The sequence below is a fragment of the Ammospiza nelsoni genome, chromosome 28 (genome assembly GCF_027579445.1).
Source record: "Ammospiza nelsoni isolate bAmmNel1 chromosome 28, bAmmNel1.pri, whole genome shotgun sequence".
In the NCBI taxonomy this organism is placed as follows: domain Eukaryota; kingdom Metazoa; phylum Chordata; class Aves; order Passeriformes; family Passerellidae; genus Ammospiza; species Ammospiza nelsoni.
Window position 1 is genome coordinate 673,078 of NC_080660.1, and position 15,371 is coordinate 688,448.

Sequence of the window (15,371 nt, forward strand, 5' to 3'; positions counted from 1 at the left end):
GCTGTTGCTGGTGGCTCTAGCAGGGCCCGCAGGTGTCCCAGAGCTTCTTGCTGTAGCGGGGCAGGGCACAAGGGCTGCAGGCGGGAGCAGCGTAGGCTCTGCCAAAGGTGCAGAGGCCCCCCGAGGCCTGGGTGGCACCGGCGCCATAGAGGCCGCCCAGCCCCAGGGAGCCGCCAAAGGCCGGTGCTCCGGAGGAGCCCACCACGGCCTGCTGGGGGAAGGAGCTGAGGATGGGGCCGGGGAAGGTGACCACCACGGGCGGGGGCTGGATGAAGGCAGACGAGTCGGGGCACTGGCGGGCGCACAGCTCGTTGCAGCTCTCAGCGATGGGCTGGGGCACAGCCACGCTGGTCCTGGGCACTGGGCACAGCTCAGCGCTGCTCCTGGGTGGGCACAGGTCGTAGCAGGACATCTTGGAGTGGGATGCGAGGGTGTTCTGCAAGAGAGGGCAGCCATGGCAGGAGAGCAGCCCAGAGCAGAGCCTGAGCCAAAGGCCAGGGAGCCAGAGAGCCGCCAGCAGAAGCGCTGGCACACTTACCCTTGTTCCCGAGGGAGAGCAGGTGGCGAGGGCACTGCTTGCTCCACTCTGGCCCAGGCAGGGCTTTTATAGCAGCCCCGGCATTGCTCAGCTCCATCCTGGCCAATCTGCAGCCGATTCCTGGGTGCCATCCCTGCTATCAAGGATCTGACATGGTAGGAAGGACAAGATCACCTGGGCAGCGGGATGTGCTGGGCTGGCACCTGGGGGACGCTGACTCAGGGAGGGGCAGGGGCTGCACAGCCCCAGTGTCAGCAGCAGCAGGAACAGCAGGGAGTGTCCCCTGTGCAGATTGGACAGGATGGAGATGAGCAATCCCCATGGTTGCTATAAAAGCCCTGCCTGGGCCAGAGTGGAGCAAGCAGTGCCCTGGCCACCTTCTCCTCCTCGGGAACAAGGGTAAGTGTGCCAGCACTTCTGCTGGTGGCTCCCTGCTCCAGCCCAGCCCCTGTGGCTCAGGGGCTGCTGCCCTGGGCTGCTCTCCTGCCATGGCTGCCCTCTCTTGCAGAACACCCTCTCATCCCACTCCAAGATGTCCTGCTACGACCTGTGCCCACCCAGGAGCAGCGCTGAGCTGTGCCCAGTGCCCAGGACCAGCGTGGCTGTGCCCCAGCCCATCGCTGAGAGCTGCAACGAGCTGTGCGCCCGCCAGTGCCCCGACTCGTCTGCCTTCATCCAGCCCCCGCCCGTGGTGGTCACCTTCCCCGGCCCCATCCTCAGCTCCTTCCCCCAGCAGGCCGTGGTGGGCTCCTCCGGAGCACCGGCCTTTGGCGGCTCCCTGGGGCTGGGCGGCCTCTATGGCGCCGGTGCCACCCAGGCCTCGGGGGGCCTCTGCACCTTTGGCAGAGCCTACGCTGCTCCCGCCTGCAGCCCTTGTGCCCTGCCCCGCTACAGCAAGAAGCTCTGGGACACCTGCGGGCCCTGCTAGGCTTATCCTATCTTTTTTATCTGTCAGCAATGGAGGAATCTAGAAGTTGTTCATCTAAATCTTTGCCGTTTTTGCTCTTTCCCTTAAAACTTGTCTTTTCCTATATTTAGTGTTTGTCTTTATCTCCACTTTGAAAATATAATCCCTAATGTTTTATTTTGTGAATTTATTATGTATCAGAATTTCATTTTTCTTTTCTTTTCTTTGATCTTTATTGTTTATCTTGGTTATATCAACTTCATGTTGTCTTTGCATTTATTCAACTCTGCTTCTTGACATTTGCATGAGTTATAAAATTTAGCTTTATATTTTGGATTCTCTTTGTACATCTCCTTTTCCCATATTTTCCTTTGTACTCTCTGTGATTTATTCAAGTTGTTCCTGCAATAAATCTTCTATGCATCGAATTTTTGCGTTTTCATCTTTTTTTATTTTAAATGGTGCTGATTACTCACTTGAGGTCTTACCTGCTTATAACAGAGCTATTCAACTTGACCATTTCTGGTTGTTTAAATCTCTGAAGAGGGCCTGGGAGTGCTGGAGCCACTCTGAGAGGAGCAGCCTGCCCTGGATGACACAAAAGGGAAAGTCAGAGCAGGGCAGGGCCCGGCCTGGCCAAACCCAGCGGCTACAAGCTATCTGATCAGGGCTGAGGTGCTCGGCCGCTCCTCCCTGCTTTGGGCGCTGTTAATCAGCCCTGGGACATGCAAGGGCTACAAAACAACAAAACAGGGAGCAGAGATCACTGCTCAGTGCTTCCCAAGTGCTCTCACGGCCCTTGTTGCTCAGAAAATCTGCACTTAGAGGGTTTTTTTTTTCTCAGAGGAATCTCTCCAAATAAATTTTGTAGCCCAGAGAGCACTGAAATAGTGTTGTTTTTAATACAAAGTCGAGAGAGGTAATCACAGAATCATGGAATTATTTGGGTGGGAAGGGATCTTAAAATCATCTCATTCCACACCCTGCCATGGGCAGGGACAGCTTCCACCACCCCAGGTTGCTGCAAGTCCTGTCCAGCCTGGCCTTGGACGCTGCCAGGGATGGGACAGCCATGGAATTTCCTGTGCCAGGGCATCCCCATGTTCACAGGGAGGAATTTATCCCCAAAATTGGATCTAAACCCCCTCCCTGTCAGTCCCATTCTCCCTTGTCCTGTCACTCCATCTCTTGGGAAAGGGATTCTCATAGCATTAAGTAGTGAAAACATTTAGAGAATACATCCATCTTATACATTTGTTTTTCTGTTTGTCTCCATTAGCTGGGAGACAAGGGCATAATTTCACAAACACATTCATAGAAAAGAGAATTCCTAATTCATATTTGAGAAGCTTCCTTTATCAATAACTATTCCATTAAATTGATTGCTATTCAGTTTTTTGTACATGTTTTTTGTAGCTCTTTCAGGTCCTGCAAGGCCACAGTGAGGTCACCTCAGAGCTTCCCCTTCTCCAAACAGAATAATCCCAATTGTCTCAGCCTTTCCTCCCAGCAGAGCTGCTCCATCACTCGGATCATCCTGGAGCCTCCTCTCGGCTCCCTCCAGAAGCTCCAGGTCCTTCCTGGGCTGGGGCAGCTCTGCAGGTGAGGCCTCACCTGAGCAGGGCAGAATCTCCTCTCGCCTGCTGCCCACGGGGGTTTTGATGCAGCCCATCAAAAGAGATTGGATTTAAAGGGAGTTTGTGCCAGGGATGAGGCACAACTTGCACTGACTGTCAGATTTTTGTAAAATATAAATCAAGGCAAGTTTAAAATATAAATCAAGGCAAGTAAATCCCCCCAGGCTGGGAGATGTGGGAACGACTCAATCCCTTTCTGTGCTTGGAGAATAATTTTTTTCCTTCCCCTGCAGCAAATACAGGGGAACTTGTTGGGGCAACAAACGAAACATAAACCTAAACCCAAATCCTTTTTCACCTGCAGAGGAAATGAAAATATTTGTGTGAAACCAATATTTGGACCACAACAACCAATTTTCAGTGTAGGAATTAAGAGCAGATATATGATCTCTGAGGGGATTTCTCAGGAATAACAAGTAGGGTCTGTAAAATGCACTGGATACAGGTGAAAACCTAAAAGTTTTGCTCTGAAAAAAATCACCAAAAAAAAGGTATATAATAATATAATGAAGGTATAATAATATAATATAACATAACAATAATTAATAATAATCATATGAAAGGTGTATAATACCATAATAATAAATATAAACGAATATTATAAATGGAAAATATAGCTTGAAATAAAGCAAATACAGCAAAGGCGGAATATTTAACTCACAAAAGATTCAACCACAGATATGGACAGGATTATTTTTTTTTAAGAAGGAAAAGAAAAGCTGCACTAATCATTAACCCTTGACTTCCAATGGCACAAATAATGACTTAATTAAAGTAATGGCAGGCACCACCTTGTTTCCTGCACATTAAAGCAGCTGGGGTTGTGTAAGAGTGAAATGTCTAAATCACTCATGTCATACAACACCGAACATTAGCTGGGTTGAACAGCAGATAATGAATGTTTGTGAAATCATTACAAAGTATTTTTCTCAAGAAGGGCCAGAACACTCTTGATAAGAGATTGCACCCACGACATTAAAGAACAACCTCCATCTACCTCTTTGATTTTTCCTCAAATTTGGAATCACAAGACTTGATATGGGAACATCCAGCACCTGAATTTTATTTACCACTAAAACCTTCTTAGTTAAAATGATTTTTATGTGGGATTGATTCCAAACCTTCCTCTCAATGGAAAACTATTGGGGAATTGCTGAGTGTCCTGGATGATCTCAGCAGATATTCATGACCCCTCAAACCCATCTCTGACCAACAAGGTCTCTTTAATTAGGGCTGGAAAACACATTTATTCCTGGGTAGTTCTGGAATCAGCTGGTTTCTGCTTCTAATTAATTTATCAGATAATTTTAAAGGGCTGTTAAGGAAAAATGTCCATGTCAGCCAGAGATGAGTCTTACAAAATCTTGGAGCAGACGAGCTCATGACAAGGTTGTAAAGGAAGAAGCAACATGTGGAGTCAGCTTAATGAACATGGTAATTCCAGTGAGGTCACTCTAATGATGCCAGGAGTTGCCAGCACCAATTAAGACCCAAGATTAAAGAAATCAAGGTGGTGAAACTCCGACATCACACGATAGGAGAATGAGAATGAAATCAGAACTGCCACAAACTCCAAACTTTTGTGACTCAAAGCTGGTAAACAATTTATTTCAGGCAGAACCCCCAGTCCAAGCAAGATTCCAAGCCCTCAGGAATGTTTGGATCCTCTATATAAGCTCCAGTGCCTGGGTCCATCCAGACACTTCTCTCAGCTCATTCGCCTTGAGGAGCTTAGTGAGTATGAATTTTTAATTTCTTTCTATTTATTTAATCAGACCCTGTACCAGAGCAGTTGCAGAAGATTCCTTTAGGAATGCTGAGATTTAGAAAAGTTTTACATTGTTTCTGTCTGGAATTACTCTTAATGAAACCAGTGGGAAATGGGGAATTTGGGAGTGCCAAAGTCTTTGGGAGTCCCCAGATCTTCCCAGCTTCTCAACTTCAGGGAAAATCATGGAAGATGGGACTGGGGTTCTTATATTGTTCTTCAGGGTAGGCATTTCCAAAAGCTGAATGAAAAAATGATGTGGGGCCAGAGCAAAGATCAGTCTGTGAGGTCTGGTCATTCTGGGGATGGTTTTACACTAGAATTTTTTTATTAAGGTGCTCAGTGGGTGTTGACCATGACGATCAAGGCTGAACATAAACCACAATGCCGTGATTTCACTCATGTTGAGAATTTCTCTCATCATCTTCTGAGTTTTTATAGTTTTTATGTCTCAATTTGTTGCAAACCAACCCTGAGCCCTGGAGGATGTCATGCTATGACCCTTGGACAGGACAGACAGCTCCAAGCTGGAACCAGAGACTTGGGAAGGGATTGTGAGGTCTGGGGGTGTGGGGATCAGGGCTCTGAGGGGGCTGCAGGGCACAGGGCCAGCGCTGGGCAGAATGGGCAAGGCTGTGTGACTTTGGTCACTCAGGGTTTTTGTAAAGTCTAGGACCAGTCCAATACTGAACTGGAAGATCCCCATGTCTGTTCTAATGCCTGGATTTCTGAATTCCCTTTCAGCCTCATCTTTCTCACGCCAAGATGTCCTGCTACGACCTGTGCCCACCCAGGAGCAGCGCTGAGCTGTGCCCAGTGCCCAGGACCAGCGTGGCTGTGCCCCAGCCCATCGCTGAGAGCTGCAACGAGCTGTGCGCCCGCCAGTGCCCCGACTCGTCTGCCTTCATCCAGCCCCCGCCCGTGGTGGTCACCTTCCCCGGCCCCATCCTCAGCTCCTTCCCCCAGCAGGCCGTGGTGGGCTCCTCCGGAGCACCGGCCTTTGGCGGCTCCCTGGGGCTGGGCGGCCTCTATGGCGCCGGTGCCACCCAGGCCTCGGGGGGCCTCTGCACCTTTGGCAGAGCCTACGCTGCTCCCGCCTGCAGCCCTTGCGCCCTGCCCCGCTACAGCAAGAAGCTCTGGGACACCTGCGGGCCCTGCTAGAGCCACCAGCAACAGCCCCAAAGGCCCTGGTGCTGCCTCAGCCCAGCATGGAGAAATTGAGCTCTGCACAAGCTGCCCTGGCCTGCAGCGAGTGACACCCGGCCTGCCTCTGGCCTGCCCACCCTCCCTCTCCCTGCCACTCCTGCCACTCTTGGCTCAATAAAGTTTTCCTGCATCCAATTTCTGTTTCTTTGCCTCCTTTTCCCAAATGACAAAGACCCAAGTGCCTTGGTCAAGTGAGAAACCCCAGGCATCTCCTCCCAGCATAAGAGGGAATGCCCCCCAGAGGAAAACAAGTACAAATGAAAACCAGAGAGGCTTTTGTGCAACACCAACAGGGATTTAATGTCAGAGAGAAGAGCAACAGCCGAGGGCAGGGAATCCAGAAGGTCTCAGGGGCAGCAGGGGATGCAGAACTTGGGCTCTGGGAGCCAGGACCTGGTCAGGACCAGGATAAGCCAGGGATGGAAGGGTCTGGGCACAGAGAGGGGATGGAGGGCTCAGGGAATCCCGAGGGGATGGAGGGTTCCAGGAATACCGAGGTAATGAAGGGCTCAGGGCAAAAAGAGGAGATGGAGGGCTCAGGGCACACCCAGGGTTTCTGGGCACACTCAGCTGCCACTGCCAGTGCCTCCTGCCCGGTGTCCCTATGGCCTGGGCTGGGCTCCAGGGCTGGCACTGCCTCTGGAGGCTGGCACTGCCACGGGGACTTTAGAAAACCCCACAGCTCCCACGGCGGGACCTGCTCCATCTCTGGGAGCCAGGCAGGGAATAGCCCAGGCCCCGTGAGGAGAAGCCAGAGCTGTAGGACCTCCCGCAATTGCCAAAGGAGCCCCCATAGCCCCCAAGGGTGCCCCCATAGCCCCCAAGGGAGCCTCCATAGCCCCCAAAGGAGCCCCCATAGCCCCCAAAGGAGCCCCCATAGCCCCCAAAGGAGCCCCCATAGCCAGTGTCACCTCCATAACCCAGGGAACGGCTGTAGTCAAGGGAGCCCCCATAGCCCTGGGAGCCCCCATAGCCCCCACAGCTTCCCAGGCCAAAGGAGCCCCCATAGCCCCGGGAGCCCCCATATCCAAGGGAGCCCCCATAGCCTGAGAAACCCCCATAGCCCCGGGAGCTCCCATAGCCCCCATAGCCCAGGGAGCTCCCATAACCTCCAGACCCAAAGGAGCCCCCATAGCCAAGGGAGCTCCCATAACCTCCAGACCCAAAGGAGCTGCCGTAGCCCAGGGAACCCCCATAACCTCCAGACCCAAAGGAGCCCCCATAGCCAGAGGAGCCCCCCAAGGCCAGGGGACCCCCAGAACCCCCAGATCCTCCCAGCCCAAAGGAGCCCCCGTAGCCCTGGGAGCTGCGGGAACTGAAGGAACGCCCCGGCAAGGCTGGGCCCGACGATCCCACAACGCTCTCCTGGGGGAAGGTGCTGAGCACGGGGCCCGGGATGGTCACCACCACCGGCGGGGGCAGGATCAGGGCTCTGGAGTCAGGGCATTGCTGCACGCACGGCTCGTTGGAGCTCTCGGCGATGGGCTGGGGGCAGCTGATGCCGCAGGACTCGTTGGAGTAGGACATCCTTCTGTGCTGGGAGGCTGCAATGCACAGCAGGAAAAAGGTTTCAGATCCAGGAATTTCCACCTGATTCTGTCTGTGCTTTGCCATGGAAAATGTGGGAGCCCGGAGTTTGTTGCTTTCCAAATCTGACCCTTATCTGACCACAGAAATCAAATTCTGGTTGCTGTCAAGGTCCCTGAGATGTCACACACAAATGAAAACATCTGGTGTCATCTCTGGTGGTACTTCTTACACTGTGACAAATCTGGTTTTATCTCTTTATAAATTTATTAAATCCAACTAAGTCTAGCAGTTTATCTATAGGAAATTAAGAAGTGTCAGATACAAAGCAGCAACTTCTGTAATTTCATGTCCTTTCCCAAGTAGCCTTCAGCTTCCAAACCAGAACATTTACCCTTATATTCCCACAAAGTGAGAATGATCACTCAGATATTTTTAAATTTTACAGCCACGCATTGTACCTAAAATGCCTGGAAATGGTTATTCCAAGTGGCATGGTGAAAATTCACATTTTATTCTACGACAGCCTTCTCAGACCCACAATTTTTAAATCTACCAATCCATAACATCAAAGAATTAGATGAGGAAAAAGAAGGATAGAGAAAGATAGAGGAGCTCAAATCCGACTTACCCTGTTCACCAAGGCGAATTACTCAGGAGAAGTGGATGGAGAGGCTCAGAGTGGTGGCAGCTTTTATACATTTCCCAAAGTGCTTACAAGGCCAAAACGCCCTCCGTGCCTTCAGTCCCACACAGAACAACCCTCACATGGAGGGATTTAATTCTGCTGGCTTTGCACTGCCACTCCCCACACGCAAAAAACGGGCGTGAGGCCATGTCAGGACAGACTTGAGGGCATCGAGCTGGTGAATGATGAGGTAATAATCCCCATCACGAGAGCCGGCTTTGGGTTCGATGAGTTCAGATTAATTAACTTCGTCTTTTAAAATTCAAGTGAATCCCGTGAAAATCCACGGGAGCTGCACAAAAAGAGGGAGACGGGTCTCAAAAGTGAAGAAAATATCAATTATCTCCAAATGCTTTAGAAATGTGAGGGGGTTTTATCCGTGTTTGCAGCTCAAATGCCATTAATCACTCGACAATTCCAAGCTGGGTTCCATTGCTCCATTCCCTTCTGGCTTTGGAATGTCATGGAGGCAGTGACACTTGAGGAATGTTCCAGATCCTTCCAGGACCATGAGGGGCTTTGTAAACACCCACAGGAAATTCATATTTGGTGTGTTAGACAGGAACACGGAAATGTCAGCGCCCAAAAGTGGGGCAGGAGCATCAGGTCAGAGACGTGTGAGCTGAGGGCTCTGTGTCACGAGGCACAATTTCATGGACAAAATATTTACAGGTGAGACTTCAAGAGTTGAGATTTTAGAACATCACTTTGAGACCCCTTTTGCACAGAATATTGATAGTTAAGCCTGAAAATTTGGATAATTTGCAATCAGGCTTTAATTTCTCCCCTAAAATTTAAGATATTTCAGCGAAATGCTGCCTCATAAATTAAGAGGAAGCTGCACTTGACATGGCAGATGATGTACTTGTCATAGTCATCCCAAACATGTTAACAGGTAATAAAATAAAGAATTTGAGCTCAGGAATGAAAATTAAATCATTGCCAGCACTGAAATTATTAATCAAATGCTGATTAAGGAATCAAGAGGAGTGACATTGATTGATATTTTTAAATGATGATGTTTCATAACAAGGGAGCTGCTAACTCAAACAAATCCTCATAACTCCCAGCCTCCATTTAATAGGATAATAACAGAAATTGCAAGCACTGACTATTAACGAGTATTTGTGAGGCAGCTTAAAGTCATTATCCTCCAGTACCTCTCATTATTATCAGCAAATCCTGATGACACTTCACAAAGAGAGCTATTTTACAATTTAGAGGTAATTTATTGTCTCTCTTTTGCAATGTCATAAAATTAGAAAACAATTGCAAGAGGAAAGAAAAGAAATAACTGCAGGATGTCCCAGACTCATCATAATAAAATATATATTTTTTATTTTATTACTGCAATATATTGTTATTTTATTACTACTCTATTATTTTTTTTTTTCTGTAGTGGTCAGTATTTCAGGGTTGGGAGGAAAGAAAATTAAGATTTTTAATGTATTTCAAATTGAACTTCTGGAAGTTGAGATTTCAAATGAAATCATGAAATATTTGGAATTAGCTTAAAGCCAAGGCCTCTTCTGGCTGTACTAATTTCAATCTCTTTGGGGACAATTTTTGTAAATCCCTACTCGTCTACAAGGAGAATTCATGTCCTCTCAGAACCACAATTTTAGGTCCACTTGGACTACCTTCACCTGGTGAAGGTGGCACCAACAAACAGCTCCATACCATGGTTAACGTGGCCATTAAAACGTCCCAATTTAACAGGACATTAAAATTGGACTCAAGCAGGACTGCTTTAATCAATGACTCCACGACCACCCCTCAGCCCCAAGTTCCCCAAATCCCCTCGGATTGCCCTCAGAGGGAGCTGATTGCCATCAGCGGTTGTGTCACAGCCACGTGAGTTTGGGAGGGACATTGCTGAGGTGACAGAATGGAAGCGCCCACTGTGGCCTTGGTTTTGTAATAAACGAGGACGGGAGGCTCAGGGGGTGGCTTTGAGGAGGATATAAAAGCTCACATCACCCAGAGCCTTTCATCCACTGCTCCTGTTCCCAAACCTGCAGCCAACAAGGTAAGCGGCGGCACTGATCCCCATAAAATCTGAATTACTACATAAAGCCTATGAGCCTCTTTTCCTCTTCCTCTTGGCTTCTTTCTTGCTGGTCTTACACCTTTGACTGAATCTTTGCCACAGGTTGCTATAAGTTTGTTTAATTTATCCAGGACAGAATTTCTCTTGCAAGGATGATCATGGTGAGACGAAGACTAATACAATAATGAGATTTCTTTGAATTTACCTGTTTCCCTCTGTTCACACACAGAGTTTAATTCTGATTCTTCTCAGCCAGTTTAGTTTCGAAGTCCTTTCTGTTGTGCATTGCAGCCTCCCAGCACAGAAGGATGTCCTACTCCAACGAGTCCTGCGGCGTCAGCTGCCCCCAGCCCATCGCCGAGAGCTCCAACGAGCCGTGCGTGCAGCAGTGCCCTGACTCCAGAGCTCTGATCCTGCCCCCGCCGGTGGTGGTGACCATCCCGGGCCCCGTGCTCAGCACCTGCCCTCAGGAGAGCGTTGTGGGATCGTCGGGCCCAGCCTTGCCGGGGCGTTCCTTCAGTTCCCGCAGCTCCCAGGGCTACGGGGGCTCCTTTGGGCTGGGAGGTTCTGGGGGTTATGGGGGTCCCCTGGCCTTGGGGGGCTCCTCTGGCTATGGGGGCTCCTTTGGGTCTGGAGGTTATGGGAGCTCCCTGGGCTACGGCAGCTCCTTTGGGTCTGGAGGTTATGGGAGCTCCCTTGGCTATGGGGGCTCCTTTGGGTCTGGAGGTTATGGGAGCTCCCTTGGCTATGGGGGCTATGGGAGCTCCCAGGGCTATGGGAGCTCCCAGGGCTATGGGGGTTTCTCAGGCTATGGGGGCTCCCGGGGCTATGGGGGCTCCTTTGGCCTGGGAAGCTGTGGGGGCTATGGGGGCTCCCAGGGCTATGGGGGGTCTCTTGGCTACGGCCGTTCCCTGGGTTATGGAGGTGGCACCGGCTATGGGAGCTCCTTTGGGGGCTATGGGGGCACCCTCGGGGGCTATGGGGGCTCCTTTGGCAATTGCGGGAGGTCCTACAGCTCTGGCTTCTCCTCACGGGGCCTGGGCTATTCCCTGCCTGGCTCCCAGAGATGGGGCAGGTCCCGCCGTGGGAGCTGTGGGGTTTTCTAAAGTCCCCGTGGCAGTGCCAGCCTCCAGAGGCAGTGCCAGCCCTGGAGCCCGGGCCGGGCCATGGGGACACCGGGCAGGAGGCGCTGGCAGTGGCAGCTGAGTGTGCCAAGCAGCTCTGGGTGTGCCCTTAGCTCTCCATCCCTTCTCTCTGCCCTGAGCCCTCCATCCCCTCGGGATTCCCTGATCCCTCCGTCCCTTCGGGACACCCTGAGCCCTCCATCCCCTCTCTGTGCCTGGACTCCTCCATCCCTGGCTTATCCTGCTCCTGAGCTGGTCCCTGCTCCCAGAACAGGAATTCTGCATCCCCTGCTGCCCCTGGGATTGCTTGTGCTCCCTGCCCTCGGTTGTTGCTCTTCTCTCTGACATTAAACCGCTGTTGGTGTTGCACAAAAGCCTCTCTGGTTTTTATTTGTCATTTATTTTTTCCTCCGGGAGCAGAACTCCCCAGCGTGCTGAGGTTTCCTTATCACAGGATCTGCCCTGCTCCCCGCGTTTGAAATGTGGAATGGGAGTTTAATTGGGGTACTTAACGCGATGTTGAGGAATGTTTGTTTAGCAATTTGCCCGTCATTAACTTCCCCGAGGTTCTGAGTAATTGTTCTTGCTCTGAGGATTCCTGGTGACACCCCAGGCCCCTCAATCACCACATCGCTTAGCAAACAATTAAGACATAATTGCAGCGTTTCTAACCTAGCAGGACGACAAGGGAAGGACGAGACCTAAGTTTTCATTCTGTCTGTTGGGTTTTGAAAGTTCTGCCTGGGTTTGTTCAGCCTGAGGAAGAGAAGATCCGGGGTGATCTCATTTCACCTTCCAGTGTCTCAAGGAGCCGAAAAGAAATACGGGGAGAAATTATTTCCAAAGGCCTGGAGGGACAGGACAAGGGGAAATGGGTTCGAATTTATGGAGAGGAGTTTTAGATGGGATGTTGAAAATAAAAAAGTTTTGTCCGTAAAGCTGCTTTAGCTTTCCCACCTCTTTTCCCCCATTTGTTGCTAGCCAGAACAATATTTCATATTGTTCTTCCAGAAATGAGAAAAGGGGAAAATTTCCCCCCCACACACAAAAAAAGGATATTACTCATTGTTTATATTTCTCTAACTCCTCAGTGATTAGCGTGGTGTAACTTAAATGCAGATCTGCTTGGTACTCACAACTTATGCACGGGCAAATTTCTGCCAGAGAAGGCTCCAAAGAGGAAGAGAGAGAAGGAACATTGCAAACCACAAATTGTGATGCGCCATCTATTTAATGAGCAAGAAGTGGAATTTAAAAAAAAAAATACAGCAAAAGAAAGCAGAAGGGTTCAATACAGAAGGGTTGAATACGAATTAAAATTCATCACCCATTTCCAGGCAGTGCTTTACAGCTGGACTCCCAGCGACAATCGAGTGACATTTTTCACCTCCCTGATTGCACAGAAAGGCATCAAATGGGGAAAGCCAAGCTCCTGCAGCGCCGGGAGCTCAGGGCAAAGCTGCGGGGGTCAGCAAGCGGGTGGGCACGGGCTCAGTCCTGCATCCGATCGCGCTTTCCTGCATCCGATCGCCTTTCCATCTCCTGCTCATCCCTTCCCGCGGCTCCCTCAGGGCCCGCAGCGGTTGGAGCGCCGGTAGGACCTCCCATAGAGCCCCCCCAAACCCGAGTACCCCAAACTGCCGAGCCCCGAGGAGCTGCCCGAGTTGATGGGCACTCCCCCGGCGCTCAGAGCATCCCCGACGGCCGCGGATGCCGAGGATCCCACGGCGGTGTTCTGGGGGAAGGAGCTGAGGATGGGTCCGGGCAGGGTGACCACCACGGGAGAGGGTTGGATCACGTAGGTGGAGTCCTGGCATTGCCGGACACAGGGCTCGTTGCAGCTGTTGGCCAGCGGCGTGGGGCCGCAGGAGTTTGGGGCGCAGAGGTCGTAGCAGGACATGGCTGTGGGGTGAGAGTCTGGAAGGCAGCGAGTTCTGGAATGCAAGGAGCGAGGTGTAATTAGCCGCGTAATTAAGCTGTTGTGGTGATGGAGAGCGCGAGGAGCGCGTGGGGAGTGGAAGGAAGGGTTGGTCTGGGGTTGAAAGGGGATTTCGGTGAAGTTCAGAGCTCTCTACACCACAAAGGGCAGCTCCACCTCCTCCTGAGCGACTCTGTGCTCTCTCCTTTCCCTCCTGCAGCCCTGAAATAAGCGGGGAGGTGAGGGAGCAGGCAGTCAGGAAAGCAAGGAGAAACTGCGCCCCAAAACAGAGAGAAAAATAAAAAATAAAAATATAAAATTAAAAAATAAAAAAACCCAAAACAAAACAACAACAACAAAAAAAACCAAACAAACAAACAAAAAACAACCGAACAAAAAAAAAAACACCAAAAAAACCAAAACCAAAACTAAACAACAACAAAAAAAATCCTCATCAAGTAAAAATGAGGAGCAGAAATTTCACCGTGAGGCCTTGGCACAGGTAGCTCTGAGCAAGGGAGTTCAGGGAATCTCCCTCTGGACACATTTAGACACTCGTGCCCAGGAGTTTCCCTCTCCAGAGTCGTTCCAAACCCTCCTGGAGGCTTTCCTGTGCCACCTGCCCCAGGAGATCTCCAGAGGTCCCTTCCAACCGCGAATATTTTGTGATTCCATCCCGAGAGCCAAAAGCTCTGCACAGATTCCTCACATCCGCTCCCAGGTCTGAGCAGGGCTCAGGCAGAGCTCGGAACTTCTTGGAATGGAAAGATTTGGGTGACGCAAATGAAAAAATCCGGGCTCAGCATAGGAACGACCTCCACCCTTCACAGAATGTCCCTCCCTGGAGAAAAAGCTGCTTCGAAGTCTCCCCAGCAATTTTAAAGAGCGCAAACCTCGAAAAATAAAACACAAAGACAGCAACAATGCAAAGAAAATGGGAAGAAGATCAGACTTACCCTTTCCTCCAGGGAGAAGAAGGCCAAGAGTGGTTGTAGCTCCTCAGACCGGGCTGGTTTTATACCCTGGCCCAGAGAGCCCGAGGACCTGGGACACAAATTGTGTGTGTAGCTCATTAGCAGCCAATTGCTAACGATTCCTCATATGCAAAGTACCCCTGGCTGGGGATTTACTTTTCCTCTCTGTTTGTGTTTCTTGCCTGGATTTCGTTTCCTCCCTGTAATGCATGCATTCCTCCGGTGAGGTTTCTTTTATCCTCAAACCTTACGAGCCCGGTTAACTCCTGATCAGAGGCTGATTCATCTGGGTTACTCAGGAAATTGTTTTGCATCCCAAGGAACCATGAAAAGGATGAATGAAACCATCGGGAAAGGTGCAGTGACCTTCCCTGTGAAATCCCTTTCCCCCTGCATGGAGGGCACAAGTTTTTGGCACACCTCGTTGTGAAAAGGGCAGAAATTCCTATTTCTGCCTCAGTGTTTCACCAAATTCCTCTCAAACAGAAGGAAATACACAAAAAATAAAGGAAAATAAAATCATTAGAAAGCATTTAGATTAAACTTCCCCTCTCTCAAAGGTACTGAGAAATGGATTATTTGAGGGAACAGATTTTATTTTCTTGACTCAGCAGAAAGCATGAAAGAGGAGCATCATCTGATCTATTCCTTTATTATGAAACCACCACGCTCCCATGATGGAATCTGAGACACAATTTGGGAACTGAGTGTCCAAGTCCTTCATCTCAGGAGTCTCCAGGCTGGGTTTTCTCCCTACATTAAACCAGGACAGCGATTGAGGTCATCTGGAGGATGCCTGGGAATTTGGGGCTGCTCAAAGCCTTGCCCAAGCTCATCTTTGGGGTCATCAAAGACGCCAAAGCCTTTTACATCTGCCACTAAATTATTACTTTCCCCTGCTGGGCTTCGCACCATTATGCAAAATTGTTCCCCAAATGAATAGCAGTTATTTAGAGACGTTTGTAATGTTCCTGTTCCTTTTTTCCTTCTTTGAAAGGCAATTCTGGCTTTCACTTTGCACGTCTCACAGATCA

At 50.1% G+C, this 15,371-nt stretch overlaps 6 protein-coding genes across 7 annotated transcripts; 3 read left to right on the forward strand and 3 right to left on the reverse strand.

Annotated features, from left to right (window-relative positions):
- Nucleotides 1-16: 16 nt before the first annotated feature.
- On the reverse strand, nucleotides 17-562 carry LOC132085017 (scale keratin-like). The gene is made up of 2 exons (XM_059490362.1): nucleotides 539-562; nucleotides 17-436 (listed from the first exon to the last, which is right to left on the reverse strand). The coding sequence occupies exon 2, from the start codon at nucleotides 410-412 to the stop codon at nucleotides 17-19; it is 396 nt and encodes a 131-aa protein (XP_059346345.1). The 5' UTR covers nucleotides 413-436; nucleotides 539-562.
- A 464-nt stretch (nucleotides 563-1,026) lies between these two features.
- On the forward strand, nucleotides 1,027-1,466 carry LOC132084792 (scale keratin-like). Its single transcript, XM_059490047.1, is given in 2 exon segments — nucleotides 1,027-1,065; nucleotides 1,068-1,466. Coding segments are annotated over 2 exon segments (438 nt in total).
- A 3,218-nt stretch (nucleotides 1,467-4,684) lies between these two features.
- On the forward strand, nucleotides 4,685-6,011 carry LOC132085016 (scale keratin-like). Its single transcript, XM_059490361.1, has 2 exons — nucleotides 4,685-4,816; nucleotides 5,595-6,011. The coding sequence occupies exon 2, from the start codon at nucleotides 5,616-5,618 to the stop codon at nucleotides 6,009-6,011; it is 396 nt and encodes a 131-aa protein (XP_059346344.1). The 5' UTR covers nucleotides 4,685-4,816; nucleotides 5,595-5,615.
- Nucleotides 6,012-6,330: 319 nt separating this feature from the next.
- On the reverse strand, nucleotides 6,331-8,244 carry LOC132084993 (scale keratin-like). 2 transcript variants are annotated; one of them, XM_059490330.1, is made up of 3 exons: nucleotides 8,215-8,244; nucleotides 7,211-7,600; nucleotides 6,331-7,165 (listed from the first exon to the last, which is right to left on the reverse strand). In XM_059490330.1, exons 2-3 carry the CDS (start codon nucleotides 7,581-7,583, stop codon nucleotides 6,723-6,725), a joined length of 816 nt encoding a protein of 271 aa, XP_059346313.1. In that variant the 5' UTR covers nucleotides 7,584-7,600; nucleotides 8,215-8,244; the 3' UTR covers nucleotides 6,331-6,722. The 2 variants fall into 2 exon arrangements, with proteins under 2 accessions (XP_059346313.1, XP_059346312.1); XM_059490329.1 differs by having other exon boundaries at nucleotides 6,331-7,600.
- Nucleotides 8,245-10,279: 2,035 nt separating this feature from the next.
- On the forward strand, nucleotides 10,280-11,819 carry LOC132084994 (uncharacterized). Its single transcript, XM_059490331.1, has 2 exons — nucleotides 10,280-10,300; nucleotides 10,613-11,819. The coding sequence occupies exon 2, from the start codon at nucleotides 10,630-10,632 to the stop codon at nucleotides 11,425-11,427; it is 798 nt and encodes a 265-aa protein (XP_059346314.1). The 5' UTR covers nucleotides 10,280-10,300; nucleotides 10,613-10,629; the 3' UTR covers nucleotides 11,428-11,819.
- Nucleotides 11,820-13,012: 1,193 nt separating this feature from the next.
- LOC132085052 (feather beta keratin-like) lies at nucleotides 13,013-13,351 on the reverse strand. The gene has a single exon (XM_059490405.1). It carries the CDS (start codon nucleotides 13,343-13,345, stop codon nucleotides 13,013-13,015), a length of 333 nt encoding a protein of 110 aa, XP_059346388.1. The 5' UTR covers nucleotides 13,346-13,351.
- Nucleotides 13,352-15,371: the final 2,020 nt, after the last annotated feature.